Source organism: Bufo gargarizans, chromosome 3 (assembly GCF_014858855.1).
Source record: "Bufo gargarizans isolate SCDJY-AF-19 chromosome 3, ASM1485885v1, whole genome shotgun sequence".
NCBI lineage: Eukaryota > Metazoa > Chordata > Amphibia > Anura > Bufonidae > Bufo > Bufo gargarizans.
The window spans coordinates 366,222,945-366,240,393 of record NC_058082.1 but is presented as its reverse complement, the minus strand read 5'-3'; the positions used below and the strand labels follow the sequence as shown (position 1 = coordinate 366,240,393).

At 44.6% G+C, this 17,449-nt stretch overlaps 1 protein-coding gene across 1 annotated transcript in view; it reads left to right on the top strand.

The window, feature by feature from the left end:
* Positions 1–12,517: 12,517 nt before the first annotated feature.
* Positions 12,518–17,449, top strand: part of RPS6KA1 (ribosomal protein S6 kinase A1) — a 202,856-nt gene continuing 197,924 nt past the window's right edge. The window contains exon 1 of the mRNA XM_044288060.1: positions 12,518–12,642. Within this exon, the coding sequence (XP_044143995.1) occupies positions 12,580–12,642 (63 nt within the window). The 5' untranslated portion in view covers positions 12,518–12,579. The remainder of the gene's footprint in view (positions 12,643–17,449) is intronic.

Here is a 17,449-nt window from a genome sequence, read left to right as displayed (position 1 = left end):
TGTTCGTATGGAGGAAACATATACCCCCCGGCTGACATCCTCCGCACAGCCTGGGGTTAGTAGTTTTCCGACGGTCTTTTGTTTTTGAGAAAGGAGGGACAGACATTAATGAAATGACCCCTCCCCCCACAGAAAAAACAAGCCCCCCACCTACGGCGAACCTCAGGAGGACGGACCTGACGAGAAGTTCCTCCTAGCTGCATAGGCTCATCTAAGTCAGTACAGACTAACTGCTGCTTGGGAGAGGTTACCAATTGCTCAGGAATTTTCGATCTCTCCCTAAGACGTCTATCTATTCTGATAGAGAGGGACATAACAGCATCAAGGGAAAGGGGGGTCTCATACAGCGCCAGCGCATCCTTAACCCTTTCAGATAACCCAGAGCAGAACTGACTCCTGAGAGCCGGGTCGTTCCACTGAGTATCCGTAGCCCACCTACGGAACTCTGAGCAATATTCCTCTGCTGGCCGATCTCCCTGTAGGAGTCTCCGTAACTTCGACTCAGCCAGGTCGACTCGGTCAGGGTCATCATATATGAGACCCAAAGCCCCAAAAAATCCCTCCTACTGACCGGAGAGCCTGGGAACCAGGGGGTAACGAGAACGCCCAGGATTGCGGGTCCCCCTGAAGCAGGGAAATAACAATCCCCACCCGCTGTTCTTCATTACCTGAGGAGTAAGGGCGCAGCTTAAAATATAATTTGCAGGCCTCACGGAACGTCACAAATTTGTCCCTTCCCCCAGAAAATCTGTCAGGAAGAACAACCTTGGGTTCTGTAACAACCTGGTTACCCATAGCAACCGCTGGGCTTGCGGTCTGCTGCATTTGCTGCTGTTGTTGGAGGACAGACGCCTTCAATCCTGCCACCTCCAAAGACAGGCCTTGAAGCTGTTTTGCCAAAGCAACAATAGGATCCATATTGGATTCTAAGTAGAGAGAAAAAAAATATATATATTTTTTTTTCTCCCAAAAAATAAGGGCCAGTTATAATATCACGATCGGCGTGACTATCACATACGTGACTCAGAGGGAGGGAAAGAGGAAGGCCCTGCCCAAGTGAGAGGGAAGGTGGTGACCCCTGACTCACCTTGCGGCTGGCACCTGGCTGCCCTGACGTCCCTAGACGGGTTCCTCACCCGTACGCCGATCACGTGCCTAAAACCCTGGCTTTCCCTAAGATGAGCCCTAGATAGTGAACAGGGCGGTGGGAACACTAGTCCGCACCACTAGCTCTAAAGGAAAACACCAAGGGGAGGACAGACAATACAGACTCAACATATAATCCCAGGTGGGCGACAACAGGAGACAACAAAAAGCCCAACAGGGATCCGGAGGGTAGCACTCTGGAACAACAACCAGGATTCACAGCTCCAGTGGGTCAGTATAGAAGTCCAGGCAGGAAGCTCTATAACTGGCAACTAGAGAAGTGTGAGAGGAGAATATAAGGAGGTTGGGAGTGGCAGACAAGAAACAGCTGAGGAGGAGAAGCTACGGATCCCTGAGTGAGACAAAAAGGATTGCAAGGCAAACACAGAAAACAATCACTAAGAAACAACGTGATCTTTAGACATAGAGCGCGCAGCCACCCGCTACGACTTCCTGACCCCGGGTATAACGGAGTCAGACGTGGCTCTTGACACCCTCGTGACACCGGTCACCTCTTCTCATTGTGCAGTGTTTTCTGCCACACTTTTTCCTTCCCACAGACTTCCCACTGAGGTGCCTTGATACAGCACTCTGGGAACAGCCTATTCATTCAGAAATGTCTTTCTGTGTCTTACCCTCTTGCTTGAGGGTGTCAATGATGGCCTTCTGGACAGCAGTCAGGTCGGCAGTCTTACCCATGATTGCGGTTTTGAGTAATGAACCAGGCTGGGAGTTTTTAAAAGCCTCAGGAATCTTTTGCAGGTGTTTAGAGTTAATTAGTTGATTCAGATGATTAGGTTAATAGCTCGTTTAGAGAACCTTTTCATGATATGCAAATTTTTAGAGATAGGAATTTGGGGTTTTCATGAGCTGTATGCCAAAATCATCAATATTAAAACAATAAAAGGCTTGAACTACTTCAGTTGGTGTGTAATGAATCTAAAATATATGAAAGTCTAATGTTTATCAGTACATTACAGAAAATAATGAACTTTATCACAATATGCTAATTTTTTTAGAAGGACCTGTATATATATATTTTTATTTGTGTCAGTTTTACACAAATTTTCTAAAACAAAAAAAAATTATGTTTTAGTGTCTCCATGTTCTGAGCCATAGTTTTTTTTTTTTTTTGGCGATTGTCTCAGGTAGGGGCTCATTTTTTGCGGGATGAGGTGACGGTTAGACTGGTACTTTTTTGGTGGGAGTACGCCTTTTTGATCGCTTGCTGTTGTACTTTTTGTGATGTATGGTGACAAAAAAAAATTGTTTATTTAGCAGTTTTAATTTTTTATGGTGTTCATCTGAGGGGTTAGGTCATGTGATATGTTTATAGTGAAAAAAAAGTTGAAAAAATAAAGTTTCCCCCCCAAAATTAAAAGTTTCAAGTAAAAATAAACAAAAACGTAATTTTCCCAAATAAAGTTAAAAAAAATTGGTAAAAAATAAGGAATTTTTTTTTACATTACGCGGCGATGCGTAATGTGTCTATTTTTCCCCCCCTATTTTTTACCAATTATTTTTAACTTTATTTGGGGAAAATTACGTTTTTGTTTATTTTTACTTGAAACTTTTAATTTTTTGGGGGAAAAAAACTTTATTTTTTCAACTTTTTTTTTCACTTTATTTTTTGTCCCACTTTGGGACTTCAACTTTTAGGGGTCTAATCCTTTACAATGCATTCCAATACTTCTGTTTTGGAATGCTTTGGCTGCATGAGTAATACTGTGTGTATTACTCATACAGCTTCCGTGTCACGCATGGTGTTACAGAAAACTAGAAGACACAAATGAGATCCGACTGACTTGATCCAAAACTAAGGAACAAAAGGGTAAGCCCTGTAACAGCCCTAGCTCTCTCCCTTACTGCTTAGCCTATGCAAAAATCTCAATGGTAGAAAATTGCATACCCTCATTCCTCGACTGTATGACACCTGAACACCCTATAATAGTGAGGGGACATGACCACCGGCTCCCCACACTTAATACGGAGGGAGTCAGGGTCACCTAGGATCAAGCCCACAGGAGAACAGAAATAAAGAAACAGACTTATCTTGTGGATGCAGCAGTAACAGCTTCTAGCATCAGCACACTCCAGGAAGTTGTATAAACTGCAAGGTAAGGCCTCTTTCACACGACCATTTTTTTTTTCCGTTTTGCGGGCCGTTTTTTGCGGTCCGTATACGGAACCATTCATTTCAATGGTTCCGCAAAAAAACCGGAATGTACTCCGTGTGCATTCCGTTTCCGTATTTCCGTTCAAAGATAGAACATGTCCTATTATTGCCCGTAAATCACGTTCCATGGCTCCATTCAAGTCAATGGATCCACAAAAAAATGGAAAACATACGGAAATGCATCCGTATGTCTTCCGTATCCGTTCCGTTTTTTGCGGACCCATCTATTGAAAATGTTATGCCCAGCCCAATTTTTTCTATGAAATTACTGTATACTGTATATGCCATACGGAAAAACGGAACGGAAACAAAAAAACGGAACAACAGATCCGTGAAAAAAACGGACCGCAAAACACTGAAAAAGCCATACGGTCGTGTGAAAGAGGCCTAAGGCAGTATGGGGAGGAGATATATAGGGAGGCAATCACTGCTAATAGATGACAGCCAGGAGAGGGAGGAGAGATGTCAAATCGAAAGAAAAACAAAAGAAGAAGATCATGCAGAAGGTACTGAAGAACGTCTAACAGAACTTCTCAAAGATCTGGTGGTGACATTCCGGCCTGTGAGATCCAGGGGGCTGGATCTCACAGGCTCGTCACCAGAAGGCAGTGCAGAGGCCTCAGGAAGGCATCACGCTGCCTTCCATGCCATCGGGTCCCCCCTACAGCCCCATGGGGACCCGCTGGCACCGCCGCCGCCCACACCATAAAAAGCCACTGTAATGACCGTCGTCGCGCAAAGGGAGGGAAAAGGGAAGGCCCTGACCAAGGGAGAGGGAAAGGTGGTGACCCCTGACTCACCTTGCGGCTGGCACCTGACTGCCCTGACGTCCCTAGACGAGTTCCTCAACCGTACGCCGATCACGTGCCTAAACCCTGGCTTTCCCTAAGATGAGCCCTAGGTAGTGAACGGGCGGTGGGATCACTAGTCTGCACTACTGACACTAAGAGGAAAACACCAAGGAGAGGACAGACAATACAGACAAACATATAATCCCAGGTGGGCGACAACAGCAGACCACAAAGGCCCAACAGGGATCCGGAGGGTAACGTTCTGGAACAACAACCAGGGAACGCAGCAACACAGCTCCAGTGGGTCAGTATAGAAGTCCAGGCAGGAAGCTCTATATCTGGCAACCAGAGAAGTGGGGAAAGGGGAATATAAGGAGGTTGGGAGTGCTGGACAAGGAACAGCTGAGGAGAAGGAGCTACGGATCCCTGAGTGAGCCAAAAAGGGTTGCAAAGCAAACCCAGAAAGCTACCATAAAGAAACAGCCCTATCTTTCTATATAGAGCGCGCAGCCAACCGCTGCGATTTCCTGACCCCGGGTATAACGGAGTCAGGCGTGGTTCTTGACACCCTCGTGACAGCTGCAAACCGCAGGTCTGAATTGACCTGCGGTTTGTGGCGATCACCGACATGGGGGGGTAACAGGATCCCCCCCCCCCCCCGTGCATTTAGCCGAGGTGCCTGCTCAATGATTTGAGCAGGCACTGGCTTCCGATCACCGCCCGCCGCGCGTACCAGGACATCAGGGCGTACCTGTATGCCCTGTGTCCTGAAGAGGTTAAACAAGGTGGTGTTTACTTGACTCACATGGGGTAAAAAGCTTGCAATTACAGCAGTCTTTGACAGGCAACAGACTTAGGGTACATTCACACTTGCGTTAGATAGAGGTTGCCAGAACTGCCTGCCGGATCCGGAAATCCGTATGCAAACGGATAGCATTTGTTTCCGGATCTGTATGACAAATGCATTGAATTTTGGCCGGAGAAAATACAGCAGCATGCTGTGGTATTCTCTCCAGCCAAATAAAGTAAGATGGACTGAACTGAAGACATCCTGATGCATACTGAACGGAATGCTTTCCATTCAGAATGTATTAGGATAAAACTGAAGCGTTTTTTTCTGGAACTCAATACCGGAAAACTTTAACGCTAGTGTGAAAGTACCCTTACTGGGTAAAGTCTCTCAATGAGGGCACGGATTAGTTTCAAGCAACATGGCAATTTGGTGCACTGTCTCTTTAAAGGGCTTCTGTCACCCCCACTGTGTAATCTTCAGCTATTTGCTAATGTCAGCTGAGTGCAATCATACATGTCCTACCTTTGTCTGTGGCTTATTTCTTGTAAAAATCATACTTTTATCATATGCAAATGTCTTCACTAAGAGCAAGTTGGGCGTGTACTTGCTGGTAGCCGACGCATCTGCCGCTTCTAGACAGGGCTTCTCTTGTCTTCTCTTGATAGACAGGGCCAGTGAGCGCTCTCCTCCTCCCGCTGGCCCCATCTGCTGCCGAATTCCTGCTCCTGCGCCGTAACGTTCCTCGATAGGCGCAGGCCTACTGAGTGAAGGACGCGCGCTTGTCAGCTCCTTCCTCAGTGCGCCTGCGCCGATTACGTCACACTACACCCGGAAGAGAAGACTGCCGATTATCGCTGATGCCGGCAGTCTTCTCTTCCATTATAAATCGGTATAATGCTGTGTGCTCCTGCAAGAAGAGTAGTGACCAAGCTCACATACGGGACACGCTCGTGTGAAACAGCCCTTAAAGGGCTTCTGTCACACCCCCCACTGTGCAATTTTCATTAGCCGATATTAGCTATTTGCTAATGTCCGCTGAGTGCAATTATACATGTCCTACATTTGTCTGTGGCTTATTTCTTGTAAAAATCATACAGGCAGAAGGAGACACACACTGACAAACACGTCTGTCTCCTCCTCCCTGTACCGATGCTATTGATTAGCATTCGGGGGTGCAAAAACAGAACAGGGGGCACAGCCCCGGCAACGGAGGGGTGTATCTGAAAAAAAGCAGCCAGTGGCAGGAGGGGACAGGGACGAGCCTCCCTAGCAAAGCGGGTGACACTAGGGAGGCTTGGACCCATACCCGCCTGCTATTGGCTCCCCCCGGATGTTTTCATCCGTGTACAGGGAGAAGCAGCAGCAGCGGTGTGGGGACCAGGAGCGGCACGGGAAGCTGGGTAAGTATATTCCCTCTGAGGGGCCCGGCACATGGGGAGGGGGGCTGTTTATGATAATGGATAAACCCATAAATGTCTGCAATGTGCCTATTATAGTGTGCAGATTAGCCGCAGTGTTATTCCTCCTATGGTTCAGAAGTCAAAATTGCACTGTATAGAACATGCTGTGATTTTTCCTGAATAGAGAGATGATCAGTGATAAACAATTGTAATGAATGGGTCAGGATTCAGTCCAGATGCTGTCCATTCACAAGAGGCCTGAGTGTCAACCTTGAGTTTCTGCTGCTGATTCTTCAGAAAAAGTTGTTTTTGCTATAGGCAAATCCTGTACATGTGAACATACACTTGGGGCCAGTTCACACAGAGTTTTTTTGACGCGTTTCTGCCTCAAAATCAGCTCCAAAAACGCCTCAAAACAGCCTGCCTTTCAATGGGAAGCAGCACTTTCCTTCTTTTTTTTTTTTTTTTTTTCACGTGTAAGACTACTTTCACACATGCGTTGTTGTTTTCCGGAATTGAGGATCTCAATACCGGAAAAAAAACATTTCCATTTGGTCCTTATGCATTCTGAATGGAAAGAGATTCGTTCAGGATGCATCAGGATATCTTCTGTTCCGGCAGCCACAGGCTGCGGTTTTGTGTCCAGTCATAAAAACAGAAAAAAACGTATTGGCACTTAAAACAATGTACAGATATAGCAGGGTTAACATACAAACTCTTAACTCATCGCGTTATCTTGAAACAAAAGCCATTGAAAAGCAATTGAAGGTGTTTGCTTAACCGCTACCCGACTGCCTAACGCAGGATTGCGTCCTGCGGGCGCTGGGTTATTCCTCTTTGATGCGCCGGCACGTCATCTCGCGAGACACGAGATTTCCTTTGAATGTGCGTTCACAGGAGAGCGCGTTCACAGGATCCGAAGGTAAACGAGTTCATCTACAGCATGCCAGCAGCGATCATTGGCTGGCAGGCTGTAGATGCGTTTTTTTTTTAACCCTTGAAATGTATATCAGACGCTGTTTTGTTAACAGCGTCTGATATACCTGCTACCTGGTCCTCAGGTGGTCCCTTTTTCTTGGATCGACCACCAGAGGACACAGGCAGCTCTGTAATAAGTAGCACCAAGCACCACACTACACTACACCCCCCCTGTCACTTATTAACCCCTGATCACCCCCCCTGTCATTGATCACCGCCCTGTAAGGCTCTATTCAGACATCTGTATGTGTTTTGTGGATCCGCAAAAGACGGACACCGCGGATCTGCAAAACACGGACACCGGCAATGTGCTTTCCGCATTTTGCCAGAACTATATAGAAAATGCCTTTTCTTGTCCGCAATTGCGGACAAGAATAGGACATGTGCTATAGGCTCTGCAAAAAACGCAGTGTTCGCCCGATCAGGCCTGATCTTGTGCGCACACTTGCGTTCAGTCCGCCACACCACAGTGACCGATTTTTTTTTGTGTCTGATCACTGCTAAAACACCGTAAAATCGTTGCGGCGCTATAAAGATCACTTTTGAGGGGCATGGCGAGTTCATAGAAGATTTTTTTTTTGGCACAAGTTAGCGGAATTTATTTATTTATTTATTTTTTCTTACAAAGTCTCATATTCCACTAACTTGTGACAAAAAATAAAATCTCACATGAACTCACCATACCCCTCACGAATCCAAATACGAGAAATTTTGTAGACATTTATATTCCAGACTTCTTCTCACGCTTTAGGGCCCCTAAAATGCCAGGGCAGTATAAATACCCCATAAGTGACCCCATTTTGGAAAGAAGACACCCCAAGGTATTCTGTGAGGGGCATGGTGAGTTCCTAGAATATATATATATTTTTTGGCACAAGTTAGCGGAATTTATTATTTATTTTTTTTTCTCTTACAAAATCATTTTCCGCTAACTTGTGCCCAAAAAAACTTATATGAACTCGCCATGCCCCTCACAGAATACCTTGGGTGTCTTCTTTCCAAAATGGGGTCACATGTGGGGTATTTATACTGCCCTGGCATTTTAGGGGCTCTAAAGCGTGAGAAGAAGTCTGGAATCCAAATGCCTAAAAATGCCCTCCTAAAAGATACTCATTGGAATTTGGGCCCCTTTGCGCACCTAGGCTGCAAAAAAGTGTCACACATGTGGTGTCGCCGTACTCAGGAGAAGTAGGGCAATGTGTTTTGGTGTGTATTTTTACATATACCCATGCTGGGTGAGATATATATCTCTGTAAAATGACAACTTTGCATTAAAAAATGGGAAAAGTTGTCTTTTAGAGAGATATTTATCTCACCCAGCATGGGTATATGTAAAAATACACCCCAATACACATTGCCCTACTTCTTCTGAGTACGGCGATACCACATGTGTGACACTTTTTTGCAGCCTAGGTACGCAAAGGGGCCCAAATTCTAAAGAGCACCTTTAGGATTTCACAGGGCATTTTTTACGCATTTGGATTCTAAACTACTTCTCACACTTTAGGTCCCCTAAAATGCCAGGGCAGTATAAATACCACACAAGTGACCCCATTTTGGAAAGAGGATGCCCCAAGGTATTCCGTGAGGGGTATGGTGAGTTCATGTAAAATTTTGTTTTTTGTCACAAGTTAGTGGAATATGAGACTTTGTAAGAAAAATATAATAATAATAATAATAATAATGTTCCGCTAACTTGTGACAAAAAATAAAAACTTCCATTAAACTTACTATGCCCATCAGCGAATACCTTAGGGTGTGTACTTTCCGAAATGGGGTCATTTGTGGGGTGTTTCTACTGTCTGGGCATTGTAGAACCTCAGGAAACATGACAGGTGCTCAGAAAGTCAAAGTGCGTAAATTCACATTTTTGCACCATAGTTTGTAAACGCTATAACTTTTACCCAAACCAATAAATATACAAACCGGATTCCCAAAAAGTTGGGACACTAAACAAATTGTGAATAAAAACTGAATGCAATGATGTGGAGATGGCAAATGTCAATATTTTATTTGTAATAGAACGTAGATGACAGATCAAACGTTTAATCCGAGTAAATGTATCATTTTAAAGGAAAAATACGTTGATTCAAATTTTCACGGTGTCAACAAATCCCCAAAAAGTTGGGACAAGTAGCAATAAGAGGCTGGAAAAAGTAAATTTGAGCATAACGAAGAGCTGGAAGACCAATTAACACTAATTAGGTCAATTGGCAACATGATTGGGTATAAAAAGAGCTTCTCAGAGTGGCAGTGTCTCTCAGAAGCCAAGATGGGTAGAGGATCACCAATTCCCACAATGTTGCGCAGAAAGATAGTGGAGCAATATCAGAAAGGTGTTACCCAGCGAAAAATTGCAAAGACTTTGCATCTATCATCATCAACTGTGCATAACATCATCCGCAGATTCAGAGAATCTGGAACAATCTCTGTGCGTAAGGGGCAAGGCCGTAAAACCATACTGGATGCCCGTGATCTCCGGGCCCTTAAACGACACTGCACCACAAATAGGAATGCTACTGTAAAGTAAATCACAGAATGGGCTCAGAAATACTTCCAGAGACCATTGTCAGGGAACACAATCCACCGTGCCATCCGCCGTTGCCAGCTGAAACTCTACAGTGCAAAGAAGAAGCCATTTCTAAGCAAGATCCACAAGCTTAGGCGTTTTCACTGGGCCAGGGATGATTTAAATCGGAGTGTGGCAAAATGGAAGACTGTTCTGTGGTCAGGCGATTCACGATTCAAAGTTCTTTTTGGAAACCTGGGACGCCATGTCATCCGGACCAAAGAGGACAAGGACAACCCAAGTTGTTATCAACGCTCAGTTCAGAAGCCTGCATCTCTGATGGTATGGGGTTGCATGAGTGCGTGTAGCATGGGCAGCTTGCATGTCTGGAAAGGCACCATCAATGCAGAAAAATATATTCAGGTTCTAGAACAACATATGCTCCCATCCAGACGTCATCTCTTTCAGGGAAGACCCTGCGTTTTTCAACAAGATAATGCCAGACCCCATTCTGCATCAATCACAACATCATGGCTGCGTAGGAGAAGGATCCGGGTACTGAAATGGCCAGTCTGCAGTCCAGATCTTTCACCTATAGAGAACATTTGGCGCAGCATAAAGAGGAAGGTGCAACAAAGAAGGCCCAAGACGATTGAACAGTTAGAGGCCTGTATTAGACAAGAATGGGAGAGCATTCCTATTTCTAAACTTGAGAAACTGGTCTTCTCGGTCCCCAGACGTCTGTTGAGTGTTGTAAGAAGAAGGGGAGATGCCACACAGTGGTGAAAATGGCCTTGTCCCAACTTTTTGGGGATTTGTTGACACCATGAAATTCTGATTCAACATATTTTTCCCTTAAAATGGTACATTTTCTCAGTTTAAACTTTTGTTCCGTGATTTATGTTCTATTCTGAATAAAATATTAGAAGAGGGCAACTCCACATCATTGCATTCAGTTTTTATTCACGATTTGTATAGTGTCCCAACTTTTTGGGAATCTGGTTTGTACACTTATTGCATTATTTTTTATCAAAGACATGTAGAACAATAAATGTAGACAATAAAATGTATATAGAAATGTAGTTTTAATTGAAAAATGTTACAACAGAAAGTGAAAAATGTTGTTTTTTTGCAAAAATTTCAGTCAATTTTGATTAATATAAAAAAAAAGTAAAAATGTCAGCAGCAATGAAATACCACCAAATGAAAGCTCTATTAGTGAGAAGAAAAGGAGGTAAAATTCATTTGGGTGGTAAGTTGTATGACCGAGCAATAAACCATGAAAGTAGTGTTGTGCAGAAGTGTAAAAAGTGGTCTGGTCATTAAGGGGGTTTAAGCTAGCGGGGTTGAGGTGGTTAAAGGGAGTCTGTCACCACATTTTGACATTATAGACCTCTTACATAGCGCTGTAGCATAACTGTAGATGATTCAAATGGTACCTTTGTTGTGTTCTTGTGAAGTTCACCCGAGGCAAAAACGGACTTTTATTCGTATATAAATGAGGGCTCGCAAGTGCCCAGCGGCGGCGTTCACTTTGTTGGAGCCCAGGCTGCTCTGCCTCTTTTGCTCATATACCCGCCCCACCCTCTGCCCGCCCTTCTCTTCCATTGCGTCCTCCTTCTCTCCCAGCGAGTTCCCGCGCCTATGCTCTCCCTCGCTGGGCTGAGGCATGGGATCACTGTAGCTACTGCACCTCTGGTCCGCCTCCTTGCCGCTGGATTCGTGCCGTTGGCCGGCGCATGCGCATTAGCTACAGTGAAGCAATGCGCATGCCCCAGCCCAACGAGGGAGAGTGCAGACGAGGGATCTCGCTGGGAGGGAAGGAGGACACAAAGGAAGAGAAGGGCGGGCAGAGGCTGGGGCGGTAATATGAGCAAAAGAGGCAGAGCAGCCTGGGCTCCAACGAAGTGAACGCCACCCCTGGGCACTTGCAAACCCTCATTTACATACGAATAAAAGTCAGTTTTTGCCTTGGGTGAACTTCACAAGAACACAACAAAGGTACCATTTGAATCATCTACAGTAATGCTACAGCGCCCATGGGTGTTAACTCTACTACATCCGTAAGTCAATGGAGATGGATAAAAAAAATTAGGAGCCTAAATTCAGCTTTGTATTGAAGTGAACACTCATCGGTTAAAAGAACAGATCAAAAACTGCACAAAAAAAACACATGTATTTTCGCACTGAAAAAAGACACGTAACTTTAAAGCGTGTAATGTATTTCACGTATTCCGCATGGATCTTTTAAGCGTGTATTTCAAGGTCAGCCGTGTGAACTGGCCCTGATTATGCATTACTGGCTTTGTGGTGACGACTGTCACAATGCTTCAGAGCAGACAACCTCAGCATGCAAATAAATGCAAATGTTGCAAAAAAAAAAATCTACTGCATTTGGCCAAAATCTTATGTGTTCGGGAAGGTTAGGTTCTATGCCCCCCTCATTTTTCCACTGAAGAGGGTTTCTTCTTTGGTCAGTTTCTCCTTTTAGTTGTACTGCCATTTTCAGACACAAGATGGCGATCTCTTTCCCGCTTCTCTGAAATCTTGATAAGTAATCATTTACCTGAGGGGCTCAGGGTGTAATAAAATGGAGGCGGGTTCCCAGCAAGCCGCACCCCCTTTTCACTAACAACCAATAGGGAGCCCAGCTCTTGACAGAGACCAATAGGAGGCTGGGAGGGCGGTAAATTCCGCGCTGTCAGTGAGCTAGGGGTGGAGTTACACGTTCACTGTAGAGCTGGTGTGCTGTGAGGAGGGATAACGAGAGTGCTGGCCCGTGCAATATGCCGCTCGCTCAACTGGTAGATTTGTGGCCCAACGTCGAGCTGGTGCCAGAGGAAACTGAGGTGAGGCTGGTCCAGTCAGTGTGTGCCAGTGCCGTTATGCTTGTGCCTGTCAGTGACTCGTCGCCGTGTGTGACAATTGCCAGGGCGCACCGGTTGCTCCAGCGTTGCGGTGGAGGAGCAGTCGTTGGTGCCTGCTTCCATCTACTACAGTCTCTGCAGTGCCGTGCGGCAACAGGTGCCAGCCTACACTGGAGCGCCCTTCTGCCTCCGTGTGGCTGTGCACTGCTCCTGGCATTGTCATGGCAATAAAACAACAAGGCAGAAAGTGCAGCCTGGGTGACTGCGTCCTCCGCAGTGAGGTCCTGCTGCGGAGTCTAGCTGAGCTCTGGGGGAAATTGGCCAAATAGTTGTTTTAGCCCAAAAATGACATTTTTCCCAGCAGACTATTAACCCATCCTAAAATAGCTTGGTCTGCTGTGAAGGAACTTTTGGTCAAAAGATAGTCTTAAAGGGCCCCTGTCACCCAGATTTCATCTTCTTGGATGTATTCTTTCTGGTGCCGCACATTGTGGAGACCATGCTGCCTCTAAGCAGCTTCCTATAGTGCCCAGGGCTGCAAAAATGGTTTGCCCCCAGTCAAGTATAAGGCAGAGTTCACACCAGTTATTTCCATCAGTGACTGTGAGCCAGTAGTGAAGCCTACAGAGATCAGGTATAAGGGAAAGATCTGCTTCTAACCGCACCTGGTTTTGGCTCACAATCACTGATGGAAATAACTGACCAAATAGCTGATGGGGTGATAACAACAACACTTTGCCTTCCCTGACTGCTCAGTAGAGCGAACTTGTGTTTTAATTTCGGCGTCTAAAGTTTGGGTTCGGGTTATCGAACAATCGCGTTATGGATTCTGCTACCACGGACCATAACGGAATTTAGAATCCATAACGAGATACTTCTATACGCCGAACTTAAAACACGAGTTCGCTCAACACTACTCAGTAATCATCTTGTGGACAATCAGTAGTCCTCTACTGGCTGTGGCTTCAGGTGGAGCTGTTAGCAAAGTATGGCCAATTTCACATGAGCGTATTCAACGCAGGAAACGCGTTGTGTGTGACGGCTGCGCTGCTCCTGTGACACTAACTTGAAGGCATCTTAATGGTCTGTGATGCTGTGTGTTTCTTCTTGACTGTACTATACTGACGGCACTACAAGTACTTCTGTACAGGCGGTTTTACTCTATCTAAAATACCTTAGTATTAACACTTTCCCTGCTATTACTGAGCGGCAGACATGATGATTGTAAATCCCAGCTATGTCGCATCGCGTTGTATTGCCATTTGCATTGCATTATGTCCACCTAGTGCTCTGGGCTTTCACATAATGGGTGGGGTCTTTCTGTGTCAGCCAATGAGCAGCAACCTGCCAACACTGCCATCCAATAGGAATCTGCTTCTAATATCATCCCAACCTGACACAATGGGGGACATTTATCGATAATGGCGTAATTTGTGTCAAAAATACTAACATTACAAATCAAAAGTGATGATTTTGTTTCTCCTCATATATAACAAGGCACACACCACTTTAAAAATGCGACTTTTTAAAAATATAAACTTGATTATCCGCCTATTTCTCTCAATTTGCAACATCTTAATAACACTAGCACTAAAATGCTAATTCTTTTTAATTTATTTTTTAAACTGAAATGCGCCTTTTCAGCCAACACTGCCAGACTGCACTTATGACTTTTGAAGGATATTTGCGACATTTCCTGTGATAAATTGCGACTTTTGTCTCAGACTCGGGATGTATTTGTTCTTATTTTGTTCAATGTTAATTTCCTGACAGAATCCTGTCGTTTAGCTTATTTACAGCCAGGTCCATAAATATTGGGACATCGACACAATTGTAACATTTTTTGCTCTATACACCAGCACAATGCATTTGAAATGAAACTAACAAGATGTGCTTTAACTGCAGACTGTCAGCTTTAATTTGAGGTTATTTACATCCAAATCAGGTAAACTATGTCAGAATTACAACTGTTTGCATATGTGCCTCTCACTTGTTAAGATCCCAAAAGTAATGGGACAATTGGCTTCTCAGCTGTTCCAGGGCCAGGTGTGTGTTATTCCCTCATTATCCCAATTACAATGAGCAGATAAAAGGTCCAGAGTTCATTTCAAGTGTGCCATTTGCATTTGGAATCTGTAGATGTCAACTCTCAAGATGAGGTCCAAAGAGCTGTCACTATCAGTGAAGCAAGTCATCATTGGGCTGAAAAAACAAAACAAGCCCATCAGAGAGATAGCAAAAACATTAGGCGTGGCCAAAACAACTGTTTGGAACATTCTTAAAAAGAAAGAATGCAGCGGTGAGCTCAGCAGCACCAAAAGACCCAGAAGACTACTGAAAACAACTGTGGTGGATGACCGAAGAATTCTTTCCTTAGTGAAGAAAACGCCCTTCACAACAGTTGGCCAGATCAAGAACACTCTCCAGGAGGTAGGTGTATGTGTGTCAAAGTCAACAATCAAGAGAAGACTTCACCAGAGGGAATACAGAGGGTTCACCACAAGATGTAAACCATTGGTGAGCCTCAAAAACGGGAAGGCCAGATTAGAGTTTGCCAGACGATATCTAAAAAAGCCTTCACAGTTTTGGAGCAACATCCTATGGACAGATTAGACCAAGATCAACTTGTACCAGAGTGATGGGAAGAGAAGAGTATGGAGAAGGAAAGGAACTGCTCATGATCCTAAGCATACCACCTGATCAGTGAAGCATGGTGGTGGTAGTGTCATGGCGTGGGCATGTATGGCTGCCAATGGAACTGGCTCGCTTGTATTTATTGATGATGTGACTGCTGACAAAAGCAGCAGGATGAATTCTGAAGCGTTTCGGGCAATATTATCTGCTCATATTCAGCCAAATGCTTCTGAACTCATTGGACCAGATTTATCATGACTGACAGTTCACTCCACTTTCGCATATGGCTAAAGTCAGTTTTAGCCAAGTCAGATTTATGATCGGCCCTTTAGGACTGTAATAAATGTGGTTTGACAGTAGCAGTTTATCCGTCAGTAAGCAGCTTTACGAAAAAGTCGCACGTTTTTATGAAAGTCGCATGTTCTTTTAAAAAGTCTTATAAGATAAGCATGGTCGTCACTGGAGTGAAATTGCGACTTTTTTGCGACTTTTTAAATAGTCCCAATAGTAAATTTGTCTAGATTCATTTACATAAGAAAACACGCCCACTTTCAGAAAACTGGCGAGCATAGTGCAGAGCAGAAAAAAGTCGCAAATTTGTGTGCAGTTTTAACGTTTGCGCATTTTTTGGGGGGACTTTTTCACTCCATTATTCTGACCTGAGCTAATGATAAATCTGGCCCTTTGTCCATCTGCACTGTGAAGCGCCGTCCAATGACCCAAAGCATACTGCAAAAGCAACCAAAGAGTTTTTTTTAAGGGAAAGAAGTGGAATGTTATGCAATGGCCAAGTCAATCACCTGACCTGAATCCGATTGAGCATACATTTCACTTGCTGAAGACAAAACTGAAGGTAAAATGCCCCAAGAACAAGCAGGAACTGAAGACAGTTGCAGTAGAGGCCTGGCAGAGCATCACCAGGGATGAAACCCAGCGTCTGTTGCTGTCTATGTGTTCCAGACTTCAGGCTGTAATTGACTGCAAAGGATTTGCAACCAAATATTATTAAAAAGTGAAAGTTTGATTTATGATTATTATTCTGTCCCATTACTTTTGGTCCCTTAACAAGTGGGAGGCACATATGCAAACTGTTGTAATTCCTACACCGTTCACCTGATTTGAATGTAAATACCCTCAAATTAAAGCTGACAGTCTGCAGTTAAAGCACATCGTGTTAGTTTCATTTCAAATCCATTGTGGGGGTGTATAGAGCCAAAAATGTTAGAATTGTGTCCATGTACCAATATTTATGGATCTGACTGTTTTATTTCTGGCGTGATGTCTTTGTGGTAAATTCCATAGAAAGCCATTCTTTTTGGAGCATTTTGCGCCATGATTCTGGCGCAACATGATTAGTAAATGTCCCCCAAAATGTAGAGAATTGTCACTGTAACCTCTCGTTAACCTTGCGTCATCTGTGGAGCATGCTGGGTGTTGTGGGTCCACAGGGTAGATTTCCATAGTCTGCGTCACTCCGGTAGGCGGTACTAGTTTATGGTGGTGTAATAAGTGAATATATACATATACACTCTACGTACAATACTACTGTTATATACATACTGTAGACAGTGCTGCAAGCTTGTCAGACTTTATTGTACATGGCTTCATGCGATGGTGAATGCTCTGGTGCCTCCCCTAAATAACGACAGTTACAGTGCTCTCATAACACTGCCAGCCAGAGTGCCCCCTAAATAGCGACAGTTACAGTGCTGTGTTCCGGCTTCATTGCACACCCTTGGGTCTCTGTGTCTCACATGGCCGGTGCAGCCAATGACTAGGCTGCAGTGATGACATATCACTGCAGCCAGTCATTGGCTTCAGAAGCCACGTGATCCACATCAAACTGGATGTTGATGCTGTGAGACAAGACATCTGAGTGAGAGTGATGAGCTGGATCAGGTACTGTAAGTATGATTCCCATTGCAGGTCTGGCCATACTGGGTAGAAGTTGGCAGAAAAGGTTACTGTGTAAACAACCTTTCTAAGGGTCCTTGCACATCCAAAAATCTGCATGGGTTTTATGCATGTTTCTTATTTAGTGCATATTTCATGTGGTTTTCCCCTACGCCCATGACGGCACCCTTGAGAGACCACCTCCATCCAGGACAGGAAACGGGAACTTTCGTGGAGAGCTCTTAAGGAGGGACTCTGCCCC